The 17,887-nt window shown below is 49.6% G+C and overlaps 1 protein-coding gene across 2 annotated transcripts; it reads left to right on the forward strand.

The window, feature by feature from the left end:
• The first annotated feature begins 1,598 nt into the window (after positions 1 to 1,598).
• CCL19 (C-C motif chemokine ligand 19) lies at positions 1,599 to 3,409 on the forward strand. Of its 2 annotated transcripts, XM_057722099.1 has the most exons (4): positions 1,599 to 1,881; positions 2,601 to 2,727; positions 2,955 to 3,048; positions 3,139 to 3,409. In XM_057722099.1, exons 1-4 carry the CDS (start codon positions 1,821 to 1,823, stop codon positions 3,157 to 3,159), a joined length of 303 nt encoding a protein of 100 aa, XP_057578082.1. In that variant the 5' UTR covers positions 1,599 to 1,820; the 3' UTR covers positions 3,160 to 3,409. The 2 variants fall into 2 exon arrangements, with proteins under 2 accessions (XP_057578082.1, XP_057578081.1); XM_057722098.1 differs by lacking the exon at positions 3,139 to 3,409 and having other exon boundaries at positions 2,955 to 3,114.
• Positions 3,410 to 17,887: the final 14,478 nt, after the last annotated feature.

The following is a 17,887-nucleotide window of genomic DNA, read 5'->3' on the forward strand; positions in this document are numbered from 1 at the left end:
CTGCCTGCCAATGCAGGGGACATGGGTTTGATCCCTGGTCCAGGCAGATCCCACATGTCCAGGAGCAACTAAGCCCGCACACCACAACTACTGAGCCCATGCGCCACAACTACTGAGCCCAAGTGCTGCAACTACTGAAGCCTGCGCACCTAGAGCCCATGCTCTGAGACAAGAGAAGCCACCACAATGAGAAGCCCACGCACAGCAAAGAAGAGTAACCCCCACTCTTGGCAACTAGAGAAAGCCCGCACACAGCAACGGAGACCCAGCGCAGCCAATAAATAAATAATTATTAATTTTTTTTTAAATAATAAAGCTATTACCATTCCTGTTTTACAGATAAGGACACTAAGACAGAGAAACTAGAGACTTTGCACATGGTCACACAGCTAACAAGTAATAGGATCTAAATCCCAACCTGGGCCTGCTCTCTGTAGAGCCTCACTCCCCTATGCGGTTCTGTGATCTATGGCAGACAGGCAGTGTGCGACGGTAGGAAAGAGCATAAATCGTAAAGACGCTTGCTTTGTGATCTTGTGCTCTGGGCCTCGTTCCTTGTGTGCTAAAGAGATAATAATATGATAATAATACAAACTACTTCCTGGTTCTGGTGGGCAAGTTAAGCAAGGTAACAGCGGTAAAGTCCTCGATATGGAGTCTAGCACTTAGTGAACAATCAGAAATACTATTACTACTACTATTAGTAATGGATGGAAAGAAAAACAAGTCAGAAACTTATGATGGAAACACTCTCCCATCCAAAAGAGGGTTCAGGGCTTGGGTAGGGATGGTTGAATGTGTGTCCCACATATTAATTTCTCTTTTGAGGCCTTCACTTCTGGTCTATCTCTGGTTTTACTCATAAAGATGGGAAATCACTTGTCCCCTCCCCCATCTGTCTATTCCTTGAAATTTGGGGATTTGTGTGAATATGAGCTGGCCAGCCCCCTCTCCTTAGAAATCCCCTCTTGGTTCCCAGGATTGGGAGGAAGGGAAAGATGAAGGGGGCTATTCCAGGCCAGGCTCCCTCCAGCTGTTCTGTTGACCCAGGTGCTGGGCATATGAAAATGGTAACTCAAGAAAGGGACAGTGCTGCTGAGTCAGGAGGTTGAATTCCAGAGGCCTGAGTTGTGGGAAGGGGTGATGGGCCTCCTTCCAAGGAACGGTCCTTTTCAACTCTGCTTGTCCCCAGGGAGAGACTGGTTCCCAGATGATGGAGGGACAGTCACTGTAATGACCTGGAGAGGGCACCAGGGAGCCTTCTTTACCACCACCAGCGCCGGAGAGAAGAACCACAGAGAAGAGAGTGAGGATAAGGGATAAACCTAGGGAAGGGCGTGCAACTCGTCACTCTGGCCCCTCCTAAGCATCACCTCTGGAGGCCAGGCCTGTGGCTGATGACGCAAACGCCACCAGGGAGGTGACAGTACAGACTCTCTCTCTGGAGCTGAGAGCACAAGGTCCCCTTCTCTTGGCCAGACTGCAGCCTGCTTCGCTTCTTAAAACTGAAGCCAAGGAAAGCAAAAAAGAAGGAAAGAGGGAGGGCAGGGTCAGGTTCCGTCAGAGAGGGGGGCAGAGGGGAATCCACTGAACGGACTTGGAGGGGAATTTTGAGCAGAGAAAGTGAAAGTTCCGGGCCATAAATAGGTGGCAGTGGCAGCTTGGTCCAGCTTCATTCGCACTCACGTTCCCAGACCCCTTCACACCCCGCACTTTCCAGTGCTCTCTCCCACCCGCAGCCAAGTCTTGGCTTCACACGGACTCTGCCCAGATTCACTAAGGCTCACAGCTCGCTAGCCGCCGGCCTCCGCTCATCCTCCATGGCATCCCACGCCGCCGCACTACTGGCCTTCAGCCTGCTGACTCTCTGGACCTCCCCTGGTAAGGCTGAGGGAGACTGAGGGTGGGAGGCTAGTAGCAAGGATGTCTAGGACTCAGACTGCTTGATGCTGGACGTGAGGGATTCTGTGAATTAGGCTTGCGTGTTTCAGTGAACCTGGGGGTTCCCTGTGCCCTGTGTGTGTGCCGGTGAATGGGCTTATACCCAGGCCCCTGAATTCCAGTGTGTGTCTGTCTCTTGGTGTATGCAGGGCCTATGACTACCCCTCTCTCTGCAGGCTCTATTTCCTGCTGCCTGTCTCCCAGGCAGGAGAGAACAGTATATATCTGCTTAAGGTGGGGATAATGGGGGACTTGAGGCAGGCTAAGGTCAAAGAACTTAACGATTCATAAGTTCTACTAATGCCACCCTCCTGCTACCCCACCCCCACCCCGTCCCGCACCTCACATCCATCCCCCTACTAACACTGTGACCAGCATGAACTCTTCATTTGTGGGGAAGATGAAAGGACTTGGGAGAGAAGTTGGGGCGATCAGGGCAGCAAGAAGGCATTTGTGGAGCTCAGGACAGTGGTTGTTTGCCAAAGAGCTTAGAAGTACTTCAATCTATTTAGCAACAAGTAGGCATATTGGTGTATGCTGGCTGAACATCAATGAGCTCTAGCTGCTGCCATGCACAGACAGGTATCCTTAATACTAGCGAGGGCTGGGGCCTCTGCTCCTCAGGGTCTCTGTATCCTGTATCACAAACCCCATCCCAGCTCTAGGAGATGCCAATGACGCTGAAGACTGCTGCCTGTCTGTGGCCCAGCGCCCCATCCCTGGATACCTGGTGCGAGCCTATCGCTACCTGCTCCTCAAGGATGGCTGCAGGGTGCCTGCTGTTGTGTGAGTTGTGGGAGGAGCCTGCCTAGCCTCATCTCCCCCGTCAGCCCCTGGTGAAACCCACTCCCACCTTCTTATCTTTCTTCTCCTTACCAAGCCCAGCCTCTGCGAGGAAGCCCCTGAAACAGGTTTCCATATATGGTCCCCAGCTGCTGCCCCTCACACCAGGGCCTGCCGGGAAGCTGGGTTCCAGGGCTCTATTTTCTCTGACCTCTGACCTCTGTCTCCAGATTCACCACAATGAGAGGTCACCAGCTCTGTTCACCCCCAGACCAGCCCTGGGTGGGCCGCATCATCCGGAGACTGCAGAGGAACTCTGCCAAGGCAAGCCTGGCCCTACCCAGCCCTGCCTCCTCCCTCCAAGCCCCTGCCCAAGACCCCAGCCCATGACCTTGCCTCTCCTTCCTCCCCCAGGGAAAGTACTACAGCAGTTAGCCCATGACAGGCCCAGAGGGAGCCCTGTGTCCAAGGAAAAGAATGTGAATCACTGAAGCCCTGGGAAACCAAGGACCATAAGGGAGGACCAGGCCTCCTGCTCCCCTGCACCAGACCTGACCCAGCTGGGGCGGGGCAGGAGTGTCACTGTGAGTGTGAGTGTGAGTATGAGTGAGAGTAAGGTTGAGTGTGATGGAAGCACAGTTTCTCTATGCCCAGACTGCAATACTTCCAATAAAGCCCGTTTGGTACCCACGAATCTGTCTGTTTGCTGTCTATCCAGGAGGGCTGTGATAGGAAGGGGAAGATGCAATGGCAGGATTAGTTTCCGCCCTGCAGCCCGAGCAAACTCATCATCAAGCTCCACCTAACACCCTGTGTTCTCAGGATCAGCTCCCATGATCAGGGCCCCCAATGCCTCCTCACAGCCCTATCACACTCCATGGCTTAGCAACACTAAACCTGTGCTGGTTCCCTGAATAACCCAAAGTCTCTCAGGCCTCCGAGTCATTGCCCTCCGGGACAGGTGCTCAAGCATCCAGGTGTCTCAGGGATCTGGTGTCGCTGGGGGTAGAGAAGGAAGTTGCTGGGAACCAGCTCTCATGGCTGGGGGAGGGCCAGGGGGGCCAACTCTATTGCCTGGGAGGAAAGGACCCATGCACCCATGCCATTCCCTCTGTCTGGAACACTCTTCTCTCTCTTCTGCCTGCCTGGCTTCCCATCTGGGTCTGGATGACTCCTCCTCCAGCAAGCCTTCCCTGACTGCACACTGGGTTAGGTAGCCTCCCTCCCTCCCAAGCTCCCAGGGCCCTCTGCCCCTCTCCTCTCGCAGCACTCAAGACGCTAATAATTGCTAGTTTGTCAGCGTTTCTGGACAGGGATCATGTCTATTTTGGTTTCTACTCTCTCCCTGATATCCAGCATAGCGCTGCTTGGCACAAGGTAATCACTTAATAAATATCTGTCTTGAGAACGGATAAATATGTAAGAAAAGGCTCAGCAGCCAGGAGTGGGGTCCCACCTGTCCATATAGAATCTGACCTCCAGGCCAGCCTTCCTCTCTCACCCAGTGAATCTGGGCCAGCCCCATCTGGGTTCACGTGGCAATCCTGTGGCTATGCTTCTCAGGGATACTGACAGACAGACCTGGGATCCAGAGGTCGGAGTGGGAGAGGAAGGAAGAAGGAGCAGCCAGGGAGCTGGGGAGATTCAGCATGGGGAGACCCACCACCACCTTGTAGCCTCATGAGCTCCAGGGCCAAGGCAACACTGAGACCAAGGGAGTCACAGGGAAGGAGTCTCAGTTCTGGGACATGAAAGCCCTTGACTCTTGAAACATCCCACAAGTCTGCTCTGGGAGGAATGAACTCCTTGTGCTCGGGAAGTCCCCCAGGGAAACTGGGGTCATAGCTGGTTGCCCAACTATGGCCCCTAAGGGCCTGTCCAGCTGGGAGCAGCAAGTCTGTGGCCCTGGGGTTGGGATAACAGCTGGTACACCAGACTGAGCATCCTCTTCTGGGAACAGGGCCACCACTACACCATGTACCTTCTCTGGTAACAAAAACAGGCCTGGGCAGGCCTGGGCAGCCTGGGAAGGGAAGTAGCAGTGAGGGGGTTGTGCCAGCCCCTCCTCACTGAACTGAGCGCATGGCAGCTTCTTCCTCACATCTGCTCCTAGGAGTAGGTGTGCAAAACCTCAAACAAATCAGGTCTTGGAGTCACAGGAGTGAGTGGAATGGAGATAGTTTGCAAGAACAACTGGTATAGCCAGGAAATTTGGCTCCACTACCTAGGGGATATTACTCATGCATTCATGCATCCATGCAGCCATCCATTTAGCTGTCTCTGCATCCATTAGACCTCCACCCACACGTCCATCCACCCCACCACCAACTCATCCGTCCATTCATCCATCCATTAAGCCAGCCAACCATGGAGTCCCAGAGGTCCCAGCTGTGGACACTCTTTGGCCCTGCGCCCTGTGCTGCAGCAGGCAGAAGACAAACACAGGTGTGAAGGGGGCACATTCCCCTCAAGTACTTCTCGGTTCCCAGTGAAACCAAGCAAAGTTCAGCCTGCCACAGAGGCAGACGCAAACCTTCCTTCCCTCTGGATGCTTGAGGAAACACACAGATGGAATAGAGAAGGTGAGGGTGGGAGCCCTGAGGAGCTGCTACCAGGACAGAGGCACCTGGACACCACCTCCCTGACACTGCTACAGGTGGGTGGGGGAGGGGAGGGATAAAGGAACAGGTCATGAGCTCAATGCCCAGCCCCCAGTCCTTCAATCCTATTTCTGCCCCTCACTGTGCAACTCTGGGGAAGTCCCTTCCTCACTGCCCCCTCCAAGGCCTTACTTCCCCTATCTGTCAGGTGGGGCGGTGGGGGGCCTTAATTTTTAAGAGTCCCTCTAAACAAAGACCTAATTGCTAAATCTTTGGGTTTCAGGATAACCTCCCCAGCATTCACACAGGCTCCCCACAGTCACGCACATTCAGAAAGGTCCCCACTTCCCAGGGCCCCAGGGCCCATCCTCTGCGAATAAAGGGGAAGCTGAGGTTCAGGAAGAAAGAAAATAATCCAGGTGCTGGTGAAGTGACCTGAACAGCCCCCTGCTGGACCCTGGAGGCTTGGAGGGTGAAAATTTTAGAGGAAGCCTGAGCCCTCCCCACCCCTTCTCCAGCCAGTGCCCTTCCTCCCGGCTTTCTCCCTCCCCCTTTTTCCCACCCCCAGCCACCAACCTACCTGGGCACTTGGTCTTATTCCCTTATCTCCCTGCCAGACCCAGGAGGGCTTAGCCCAGCAATCTGTAACTTGTCCTGATCCACTTAAACATTCTCAGCACTCTGATTTCATCTAATCAACACCTGCCCTCTTTCCCTATGATTCACTGACAAGTGTTGAGTCTTTATTTATCCCAAGTTCTGGCGGGCCAGCTGCCGACCTGCCGACCTGCCAATGATGAAGCTGCCAGCTCTCTGAGGGGTGGAGTGGACTCCCAGCTCCCTAACCAGAATATGGGGGCCTTGCTGTCTGCTTCTAAGTAGACACCTTCCTCTCTGGGACACACAGCACTTGCTACAGCTTTAAGGTTGGCAGCTGAGTGACACCTCCCTACCTGAAGGCCTGTGGTCCCAGCACCCACCATCTCCCTAAAGGGACCTGACATCCTTGCTCAGGGAGCTCCCAGCCTTTTTGTCCACCTCCATTGGATAAAAATCTTCCTGTCCATAGAAGAATTCCCTGGCGGTCCAGTGGTTAGGACTCAGCACATTCACTGCCGGGACCTCAGTTTAATCGGAGAACTGAGATCACACAAGCCATGCACCGGCCCTGGGCGGAAGACTGGGCCTGTCCATCTCTATTGCCAACATTGTTCTGCACAGGGCCCAGCACAGAACAAGGCCTAGTACACATTTAATTAACAAAAAATGGAATTGAACATGACAGTTTCCCACGATTGCCCCACTCACACCTGGAGCACATCCAGCTCTTAAGCGGGGGGCGGTGCAGGGTGGGGGCTGTCTCTGTTACATGGCTAAGTGTTTGGTCAGAGCCAGCTCCATACGGTTTTGATCAGATTTTCATCATCTCGTTTCAATTTCTCGGCAAGCCCCCACCACATACCCCCTCTCTGGCCTCCGGGAAACTCAGAAACAGCCAGAAAACCTTGGAAATGAGAGCTTCACAAGGGAGCAGGACTCCCAAGTGGGAAGTTTCTTCCAAGAGCCCCTCTGTCAGAATAAACAGGCACTTTTCTGGTCAGAGAACTTTCTTGATGTCCCCGGAGACTTTGTCCACATGGGAAGACTCGGCTCTGTAGTACTAGCTATATCACCACTGGTGCTTACTAGGTGCTGGGAACTGCTTTAAGTGCTATTATCATTCTTAAGTTGCAGCTGAGGAAACTGAGGTACAGAAGTTAAGTAACCTACCCAGGCTGGATGGCCAGTACAGTGGCAGAGCTGGAGGTCCTAGCTGGGCAGTTTGGTCCACAAGCTGTACTCTTAGCTACCACACATACCACCCTCTGAGTTGACCCCTCCTAAGTAAAAATGGGAAATAATACAGCAGGGGCAGGTCTGAGGAAGTGGCCCTCAAAGAACAGGGAAAGCCATTGCTTTGAGATGCTGACCATGTGCCAGGCTCCAAGCTGGGTCTCTATGTGCATTATCACCGCATCCTCAAATAACCCTATGAGCTGGGAATCACTAGCCCCATTCTGTGTAGGAGGAAATTGAGGCACAGAGAGGTAGAGTGATCTCCCAGGTCCACTCAGCTAGAGAGTGGCAAAGCTGAGACTGCAACCCAAGTCTGCCGGCCGGGTAGTACTTAGGCTGAGGGCTGGGGGTTGGGATGTCCAGATGGGGTGGAAAGGTTTGGAGGAGCTGGGAAAAAAAACAAGAGAAGAAGCTGGAGGCCTCGGACAGGACCCCAGTGCTTGAGCTCAGACACAGACATGCCACTTGGAGGCCTCTTGGGCCGGCCTCTCCAGCAGAAGGGGAGCCTGCTTCCCCAGAGCCTCCAGGAGGAAGTGGGCACAGGTTCTCGAAGTCTGCTCAGGCCTCAGCTTTCCCAAGAGTGAAGCAGTGAAGGGGCTCAGGCCACAAGTATGCGCGCCTTCTTACCTCCATTCCCAGGGGAGTAGCAGAGGCCAGGATCTGGTAATGTTGAAAGGAAAGGAGGAATGGAGAGCAGGGCTAGGATCCGGAGGGTAGGGATAGGGGCAGGACTAGGGGTTCTGTGTGCCTCTCACTCACTTCTGGAAGGAGTGGGCCTCTCAGGGGTGCCTCTGAGCCAGCCTGGACCCCTGCAGGGCAGAGCTTCTGGGGACTGCAAGGGTGGGATCAGACCCTGAAGGACCCAGTTCTGAGGGCTGCTTCCATCTCCTGAGGGGCCTGGCATGGGCAGGATGGGGAGGAGGACAAGGGTGAGGGTGGAATCTCTTGAGGACCAGAGTAGATGGGGCAGTGAGACCTCCCACCCCACTTTTGTTCCTAGGACCTTTGAGACTTCCACGGCTCCGGAGGGGAAGAAGAAGATGTGAGCTGCCCTGGGTTCCATCCCAGCCAAAGTAGCATGGCTGTAACCCTATCAGCTTTGACACTGCCCTACCAGACAACAGGACCCACCCCCTACCCCCACCCCCAGAGTTCTGGATCTCAGAATCGCACTAAATGGGAATCTGGACTCATCACCACCAAAACCTCAGTCACCTTGCTGACCTCATACCTGTTAGACCATCATTTCAAGGATCCTTCCCCAAGAGGAAGGCTCCCCTTCCTACCGGGAACTCAACACTATAAAGCTCTCCATTAATTCAGGAACCCTAGCAGGACATCCTGATACTGATTGGTGTTCCCATTGCTGATAGGGGCCCCATTCATATCCAGGTCCTCCTGTTACTCAGGCCACCATTCCTCTTGGGAAACCCTATCACTGTCAGAAGCACCCAAGCCTGTCAAGCAGAACAGCAATCATGCACCACTCCTAGGACACCATTTTCCATGTAAATGGCACCTCTTGGCATGGCAGCCCTAAGCGTCAGAGTATCTGTTAATGTAGTGTCCCCAGTGGTCTTAAGGCTGCCATGACAGAGACCTGGCAAACCTTTGTGTCTAAAGTGATGTCAGACCACGATCTGGAATCCAGAATATTTATTCATGCCCAGCACTGTTCTAGGTGCTGGTGGTATAATAGTAAGCAAGACAGATATTGTCTTGTGCTTCAGGGAATGGAATGTAATCCTTTGGGGATTCTACGATGGAAGACCACCTCCATTGGTAACTAAGACTAATTAATAGGAAATTCCTCAAACACAGAAAGGGGTTAAGATTGTGGGCAGTGAAAAAAAAAAGATAAATACCTCGATAGTCCACCCTATGGCTATCCAAAATTAACATGCATCCTTCTTTCCAAACTCTAGACTTAACATTTTAAGGGTATCACCTAACATAAGATCACTTTTCTTTATACAACCAAAAAGATTCACTGCTCCCTGGCACTTCCCTGATGGTCAGGGAGTTAAGACCCCGTGCTTCCAATGCAGGGGGTGTGGGTTCGATCCCTGGGCAGGGAAGTAAGATCCCATATGCCGAGTGGCAACTAAACCCATGCACCGCAACTACTGAGCCTGCGCACTCTGGAGGCTGTGCACCACAACTAGAAAGAAGCTTGTGCACCACAACGAAAGATCCCAAGTGCCAAAACAATGATCCCACATGCCACAACTAAGACCCAACAAAGCCAAATAAATAAATAAATATTCTTTTAAGTAATTTTTTTTTAAGTGAGAAAAGATTCACTGCTCCCCAAAGAGAGACTCTTCAGAGCCTTAGCAATTACCACACCTGTCTTAAGCTTGGGCTGCCATGATAGAATACCATGGACTAAGTCGCTTAAACAACAGAAATTTTCTCACAGTTCTGAAAGTTAGAAGTTCAACATTAAGGTGCCAGCATAGTAGGTTTCTGTTAAGAGCTCTCTTCCTGGCACGAAGATGACCACCTTCTTACTATGTCCTCATATGGCAGAGATCTCTCTCTCTCTCTCTTCCTCTTCTTTGAAGGCCACAGTCCTGTAAGACTAGAGCCCTACCCTTATGATCTCATTTAACCTAAATTACTTCCTAAAGATAGGATCTCCAGATACAGTCACATTGAGGGTTAGGGCTTCAACATATGAATTCTAAGGGACACAATTCCGCCCACAGCAAAAGCCAATCTAAATGCAAGAACTCAGAATGATACCCATTCCTCCTCTAGTTTTGTTGTAACTTCATCTCTGTATTCTACAACACCTGGTGACCACCAGCAGCACACCTGATTGGTTAGGATAGGCTGGGTGATGCTGCAATAACAAATGACACCCAAACCTGAGTGGCTGAACCCAACAGAATTCTATTCTGCACACATGCCAAGCCTGCTGTGGATCTAGGCAATCTCTAGCACAGCTGTACTCCATGTGGTGGCTCAACATTCCAGGCTGCTTTGAACTCTCGGCACGTTCTTTCATCTCAACACATGTTTCCATGACTCCAGCCAGACAAGACAGCAAGCGGAACCCTTCCTTGAGTGCTTCTATCCACAAATGACACATGCCATTTCTGCACACATTTCATTGGCCAAAGTGGGTCACACATCCATGCCTAAATTCAAGGGAGCAACTGCCAGGAGGAGAAGCAAAGCAGAATCTTGGCGAGTAGCAGTAATATTACCATAACAATCTATATTCAAGAATGGAATTAAAACAAAGAAAGAATGGAATAAAGGAGGATGAAAGTAAGGGGTAGTCAGTTAAAGAAATAAAGACATTTCACAGCCAGGAAAGAAATACGAATAAAAGCTGTAGTCAGTAGTTCTGGAACTAGTCCTGGGGCTTAACTAGGATTTATTACTTTTTTCTTATATTAATTTTCTATTGCTGTATAACAAATCACCACAAACTTAGCAGCTTCAAACAATCCAAATTTATTATCTCACAGTTTCTGTGGGTCAATAGTCCAGATACTGGTGAACTGGGTCCTCTGTTCAGAGTCTCACCAGGATGATCTCAGGTGTCAGCCAGGCTGTCGTCTCATCTCAGGCTCTAAGCCCTCTTCCAAATTCACTGGGTGTTGACAGTTGTGGTTTTTTTTTTTAAGAGAATATTATTATTATTATTATTAATTATTATTATCTGCATTGGGTCTTCATTGCTGCATGCAAGCTTTTCTCTAGTTGTGGCGACCTTGGGCTACTCTTCGTTGTGGTGCACGGGCTTCTCACTTCAGTGGCTTCTCCTGTTGCGGAGCACAGGCTCTAGGTGCATGGGCTTCAGTAGTTGTGGCTCACAGGTTCTAGAGCACAGGCTCAGTAGTTGTGGCACACGGGCTTAGTTGCTCTGTGGCATGTGGGATCTTCCCAGACCAGGGATCGAAACTATCTTCCCTGCATTGGCAGGTGGATTTTTTTTTTTAAGCTCTTTATTGGAGTATAATTGCTTTACACTGTTGTGCCAGTTTCTGCTGTACAACAAAGTGAATCAGCTGTATTTATACATATATCCCCATATCCCCTCCCTCCTGTGACTCCTTCCCACCCTCCCTATCCCAGCCCTCTAAATCATCACCAATCATCGAGTTGATCTCCCTGTGCTGTGCAGCAGCTTCCCACTAGCTATCTATTTTACATTTGATAGTGTATATATGTCAATGCTACTCTCTCACTTCATCCCAGCTTCCCCTTTGCCCTCCCGCCCCGGCCCTGTGTCCTCAAGTGGCAGGTGGATTCTTAACCACTGCACCACCAGGGAAGTCCCAACAGTTGTGGTTTTAGGATTGAAATCCTGAGATCCTAGAGCTGCCTGCAACTCCCTGCTCCATGGCCCTCTTTACAATATGGCAGTTTGCTTCCTTAAGCGCAACATGAGAGCATCTGCTGCTGCTTCTTATTTCTTAGCTCTAGACACTTTTTTTAAGGGTTCACCTGATTAGGTCAGGCCCACCCAGGGTAATCTCCCTTTTGACTAACTCAAAGTCAACTGATTTGGGATCCTTAATTATATCTGCAAAACCCCTTCGTTTTTGCCATATAGCATAACCTAACCACATCACTGATATTCCATCATAGTTACAAGCCAAGAGATCAAGGGGATCCCCTCAAAGCGAGGAGATTATACAGGGCATGCAAATCAAGAGGGAGGAATCTTAAATTCTGTTTACCACACTTCCTCTATGATTCACTCCCTTTACCTCCAACTGGCACTTCAGCTGGTTCACATTCTATGCCTGCTAAGGGCCCCAAACCTTCACACCCAGGGGATACTAGCCCCTGATGGTCCTGCCTGATTAAGGTTACAGGGGACTTCCATGAACTTTGTCCACTGGGCATGGCATCACCAGGAGATGCCCCAAGTACCCCAGGGATTACCCCCACATACAGAGCCTCCCACACCACTTGCCTTCCGCTGCCTTGCCCACATTGGGATTGATCACAGACCCCTTCCTCTGAGCCTTTGTGCTTGCTGTCCGTTCTACTTGGAATGTCCTACCTCCTGCCTTACCCATCTTCAAGGCTCTTTAGAGCTCCCTCTTCCATGTAGCCTCCCCTGCCTTCCCTTTGGCCCCCCTACCCTCCAGGATCATCACCATCACACATGACCTTCTGCTTGGTTTCAGAGGCCCTTGTCTCCTGCACTTCTCCTGAGGAAGCTCAGTCCAGGCTCAGAAACCCTGGGGCTCAGAGTGGCCCAAATTGCAGAAAATGAGAGGCGGTGTTCAGGAACTCCTGGCAACAGCGTTACTTCAAGCTCCTGAGGGCAGGAAGCAGGAAAGGAGGGTACACTATTGCTCAAGACTTCCTCCCATCCTAATATCCTGTCACCTCCGTAAGTCCTGTGCAATATCCCACCCACACTCAGACTAAAGATGCCAAGCTCTGCCCTGCAGGCTGGGCCAGGACCCTCAGGATATGAACAGAGGGTTTGGAGAAGGACTGGGGGTGAAGCAGACCCCTTCCGAGGATCAGGGACTTTCAGAAGCTGAGTCATCTGGTTTTTTGCTCATTTCCAGCTCCTTTCTGGAATAGGAGAGCCCGGGCTTCGCAGGCCAGAGCCCCACTTCCACAGGCCACACAACCCATTTTTCTCTATACACTAGACGCCCTCTACAGGCCCCATGACGTTACATCGCAGGCCAGGAGCTTCACATCCCCTTTCCCTATGCACTGGATGCCCCCTGCAGGCCTGGTGAGGTTGAGAGCCACAAAGGGATGGATTAAACAATCAGAACACACATATACATACAAACACACACGTGGTGACACCCTTACCCACATACTTATGTCCATACCCACACACACATACACAGGCAGCTAATCAATCACACAGCCAATCACTCACATCTATCAAGGACACACCACAGACATTTAAGCATATAGTCACAATACGGACACAAGGGCACATACGGACACACGTACCCGATTGCACACACACTGTCATGGGCACACAGACACAAAAACATACATGGACACAATCTTGCCTCCTAGAGAAGAGTATTTGTTTGGAATAAATATGTTAAAAAGCCACCCGGGGAACAGGGTAATATCTTGAGTGGTGGACTTAATAAAAGAAGGTACCTGGGACTTCCTAGATGGCACAGTGGGTAAGAGCCCGCCTGCCAATGCAGGGGACATGGGTTCGAGCCCTGACCCAGGAAGATACCACATGCCGCGGAGCAACTAAGCCCATGCACCACAACTATTGAGCCTGTGCTCTACAGCCCGTGAGCCACAACTATTGAGCCCATGTGCCGCAACTACTGAAGCCCACGCGCCTAGAGCCTGTAACAAGAAAGGCCACCGCAACAAGAAAGACCACTGCAATGAGAAGCCCATGCACCACAACAAAGAGTAGCCCCCGCTCGCTGCAACTAGAGAAAGCCCGTGTGCAGCAATGAAGACCCAACACAGCCAATAAAATAAATAAATAAATTTATTAAAAAAAAAAAAAAAAAAGAAGGTACCTAAACTGTCTCTCAGTCTAATGGGGCTTATTGACTAGAGAGCCTTTTGTTTTGCTGGGCACTGGTGTGGTTATAGTTTTGGAACAGGGCAGATAAGAGTTTGAGTAGTGGGCTTCCCTGGTGGTGCAGTGGTTAAGAATCTGCCTGCCAATTTAGGGGACACAGGTTCCAACCCTGGTCCGGGAAGATCCCACACGCCGCGGAGCAACTAAGCTTGTGTGCCACAACTCCTGAGCCTGCACTCTAGAGCCCATGCACCGCAACTACTGAGCCCACGCACCTAGAGCCCGTACTCCACAAGAGAAGCCACTGCAATAAGAAGCCCACGCACTGCAACAAAGAGTAGCCTCCGCTCGCCACAACTAGAGAGAGCCTGTGCGCAGCAACAAAGACCCAATGCAGCCAAAAATAAATAAGTAATAAGTAAATAATAAAATAAATTTTAAAAAAAAGAGTTGGAGTAGAGCTACTAAAAAAGAGAAATTTGGAGTTTGCAAGAGCTTAATCTATATAACTTGTATGAAAGCTCATTCTTATAAGTTGGGCTGGGACTTCCCTGGTGGCGCAGTGGTTAAGAATCTGCCTACCAATGCAGGGGACAGGGTTCCATCCCTGGTCCGAGAAGATCCCACATGCCACGGAGCAACTAAGCCCATGTGCCACAACTCTAGAGCTTGTAAGCCACAATTCCTGAGCCCGTGCACCACAACTACTGAAGCCCGTGCACCTAGAGTCTGTGCTCTGCAACAAGAGGTGAGCGCATTGCAACAAAGAGTAGCCCCCGCGTGCAGCAACGAAGACCCAAATGCAGCCAAAAAAAAAAAAAAAAAACTGTCCTCCTGAACTCAGCAAGCCAGATTGAACTATCCTCACTGCATCCCAGGACACCCTGAAAAGAGACAGGCATGCTTCTACTGGTAACACATAGAAGGTGATGAATGAGAATGGGGGATGGACCTAATTACTACTGAGTGCCCACTCACTGTGAGTAAGGCACATGGACTACCTCACAAGATACATATTACTCCCATTTTACAGATCTCACTCCCTCAACTGTGCAGGGTTCTAAAACCAGATTCAAATACAAGAGTTTGAGTATAAAAATCCTGTTCTTTCCACTACATTAGTAATTACATGAGTAATCCCTACTCATGTTCCCAACAATGACAGAACTTCGGTGTCTTCTCCACTAATCCAGATCAGGGATTGGCAAACTATGGCCCAGCCAGCCTAACGCCTGTTTTTGTAAATAAAGCTTTATTGGACTATAGCCATGCCTATTCATTTACATATTATCTATGCCTGCTTTGGGGCTACAACCACAAAGCTGAGAAGTCACTACAGAGATAGTATGGCCTGCAAAACCTTATTTATTATCTAGACCTTTAACAAAAAAGTTTGCTAACCTCTGATCCAAACCCAGCCTCAAACTGGAGTTGGCAAATCTTATTGCCTTTGGTATCTTAGCACTGAAGGATGGTCAGATAAATACACAAATAGTATGGATGGATAGAGGGATGGATGAACAAACAGGACAGACATATATCAGAGTTTTGCTCCAAATATGTACCAGTGTTCTGTCATTTATAAGCAGTGAAACATTGGGTAAATTAATCTTTCTGGGTCTTAGGTTCCTCATCTGTAAAATGGGGATGATAATACAATGATCATTATCCAGGGCTCTTTCTATTGCAAGCAACAAAAACCCAACTTAAAGTATCTCAAGCAAACAGTTAAATTTGTCATATCCCATAACTAGATTAAGATTTAGTCTACTTCAGCCCTCGTTGGACACAGGAATTCAAATGATGTTATCTTCATCTTTTAACTTGACTTCTCTATAATTCTTTTTATGTGGAGGCCTCATTCCTGTTACAGACGGGTAATCTTCTAGCAGCAGACAATATGGCCACTGGAAGCATCAAGTCTAAATTTGTGTAGTGAGTGATCCAAAAGAGGCCCTCTTTCTCCTAACAAATCTCATGAAAAGCTTTGAACTGTGCTTGTGACATATACTCAGTTCTTCAATATATTACAGCAGCCAGGGAATGGGGTACTCTGATCAGAGCACTTTGGTTGACAGAGCCACCAGGACCACATGAAGTGAGAGAGAAATTCCCTAAAGGAACCAGAGAAAAGAGTATAGAAAAGTGTCTGCATGAACAAAAACACTACTCACAGCATTCTACTTCTTAGAGTTGTCATGAGAAAATGATTTTAAAGCATTTAGCATGGTGCATAGCACTTAAGTATCAACAAATGTTAATTATTACCATAACTGATAGATGAATGGATGCATTAAATAGATGGCTAATGGTTAAACATACAAATAAATAAATGAAGATGAAGAGGTGAAAAGACAGATGACAGAAAAGATGGGAGAATGGACTGATAAAGAGACACAGATGGGGAGACATATGGACACATGGATGGATTGATCAACTGATGAATGAATGGATGGATGATGGAAAGATAAGGCAGACAAAAATGGGCCCACAGTTAAGTCTGTCACATCATATGCTCTAGGGCTGGGAACGGGAGACAGAATAGCACTCCACAATTGGTGTCTGCTGAGAGGTCTCCTCCTATGGTCTCTGTCTCTGGGGTCCCTCTCATCAGGTGGGGGAAACACTTGCTCCCCTCCCTCATCTCTAGTTTCCTTGTGTCTCTGTGAGCTGACCAGCCCCTCTCCTCAGCAATCCCCTCTCAATTCCCAGGATAGGAAAGGCATGGCAGAAGGGGGTGTTCTAGGCCAGGTTCCCCTCATGCTATCGATACTTCTCTGACTCAGCTTGGGGCATAGGATAGTAATGGGGGAGAGGGGCAGTACTGGCTGGGCCAGGAGGGTGAAGCCCTAGAGTCCTGAGATGTGAGATATGGGAGCTGCGCCTGCTTCCAAAGAACTTTCCCTTTAGCCCTGCTCATCCAAGAGAAGAGATGATGGATGTGTAGGCACTGTGATGGGCCTAGGGAGACCTGGGAGATCTTCTCCAGCCTTACGCTGCTATTGGTGATTGTCTTCAGGGAATCTGGAGGACCAGCTGGGTCCCATCTTTCCTCTCCAGTAGTCTAAGGACCACAGAGAAGAGGTAGGAGTGAGGAGAAACCTGGGAAAGAGGAAGCCCAACACCCCTTGCTCTGACCTCTAATCCTGAATCAAGCTCTAACCCCTAGCCTTAAAACTGATGTTCAAATGCCTTCAAGGCGACGACACTGCAAACCTTCCCTTAACAGGGACAATGCAACCCCCCTCCCTTGTCCAAACGTGCTGAGGTTCTCAGAGCTAAAGACAAGGAGTGGGAAATGGGGACAGGGAGGCTACTGAGGAATTATGAAAGGGAGAAAAGGGTAGATAGATGGAGATAGTGGAGACTATATTCAGTGGAAAGGTATTCTGCTACCAACTCATGTACTGCGATTCAATTCAGACACTAACCACCTAGAGCTAGTGTTAGACTCTACAGGTTTAAGGGCACAGTCCCAACAAGCCTGCCCCCACTTGAGATGACAGCCACAAGTAGGGTCTCCAGGCCACCTGCATTTCTGACTAACTAGCTACAAGTCCAGAAGGTCCTAAAACCCCCCTCAGGTTCAATAGTTCAATAGAATGACTCATAGAACTTGGAAGTCCTATATTCACAATTAGTTTTTTATAAAGTATATAAATTAGGAACATCCAAATGAAAAGACATACAAGGAGAGTCTCAATGCAGAGGTCCCACACTCTCTGCCCATAGAGACACAAAGGACGCATCACCCTCCCAGTACATCAATGTGTTCACCAACCAGGAAGTTTCATGAGCTTTGGTATCCCGAGGTGTTTGTTTGTTTTTTTTTTTTTTTGAGATTACAGACAAAGGCATGAATGAGATGTTGGCAACATGACTCAATCTCTCCAGCCAGGTTGGCTCAAAGCTCCCAGTTCTGCAATGATATGGTTGGTCTTTCTGCTGAGCAGCCCCCATCCCAAGTCACCTCATCTCTTAGCATAAACTCAGGTGTGACCCAAGGGGCTCATAAATAACAAAGACACTCATATTACTTGGGATAGTCCAAAGATTTAGAGTCTCCCTCTCAGAAAAAGGGACAAAGGCCAAATTATTTATTATACATCAGACAGAACCCTGTGTCTGAGTGAAGGGATGTGAATCACTGAAGCCTGGGGACCAGGCCTCCTGCTCCCCTGCACCAAACCTGACCAAGCTGCGGCAGGGTAGGAGTGTCACT

Source organism: Hippopotamus amphibius, chromosome 2, assembly GCF_030028045.1.
Source record: "Hippopotamus amphibius kiboko isolate mHipAmp2 chromosome 2, mHipAmp2.hap2, whole genome shotgun sequence".
In the NCBI taxonomy this organism is placed as follows: domain Eukaryota; kingdom Metazoa; phylum Chordata; class Mammalia; order Artiodactyla; family Hippopotamidae; genus Hippopotamus; species Hippopotamus amphibius.

What these genes read in the sequence shown, in the direction of transcription:
- CCL19 (XM_057722098.1), top strand. Translation starts at nt 1,821, where the DNA reads ATGGCATCCCACGCCGCCGCACTACTGGCCTTCAGCCTGCTGACTCTC. An exon ending in GACTCTCTGGACCTCCCCTG is followed by an intron (nt 1,882 to 2,600) that starts GTAAGGCTGAGG and finishes ACCCCATCCCAG; the next exon opens with CTCTAGGAGATGCCAATGAC. An exon ending in TGCAGGGTGCCTGCTGTTGT is followed by an intron (nt 2,728 to 2,954) that starts GTGAGTTGTGGG and finishes CTCTGTCTCCAG; the next exon opens with ATTCACCACAATGAGAGGTC.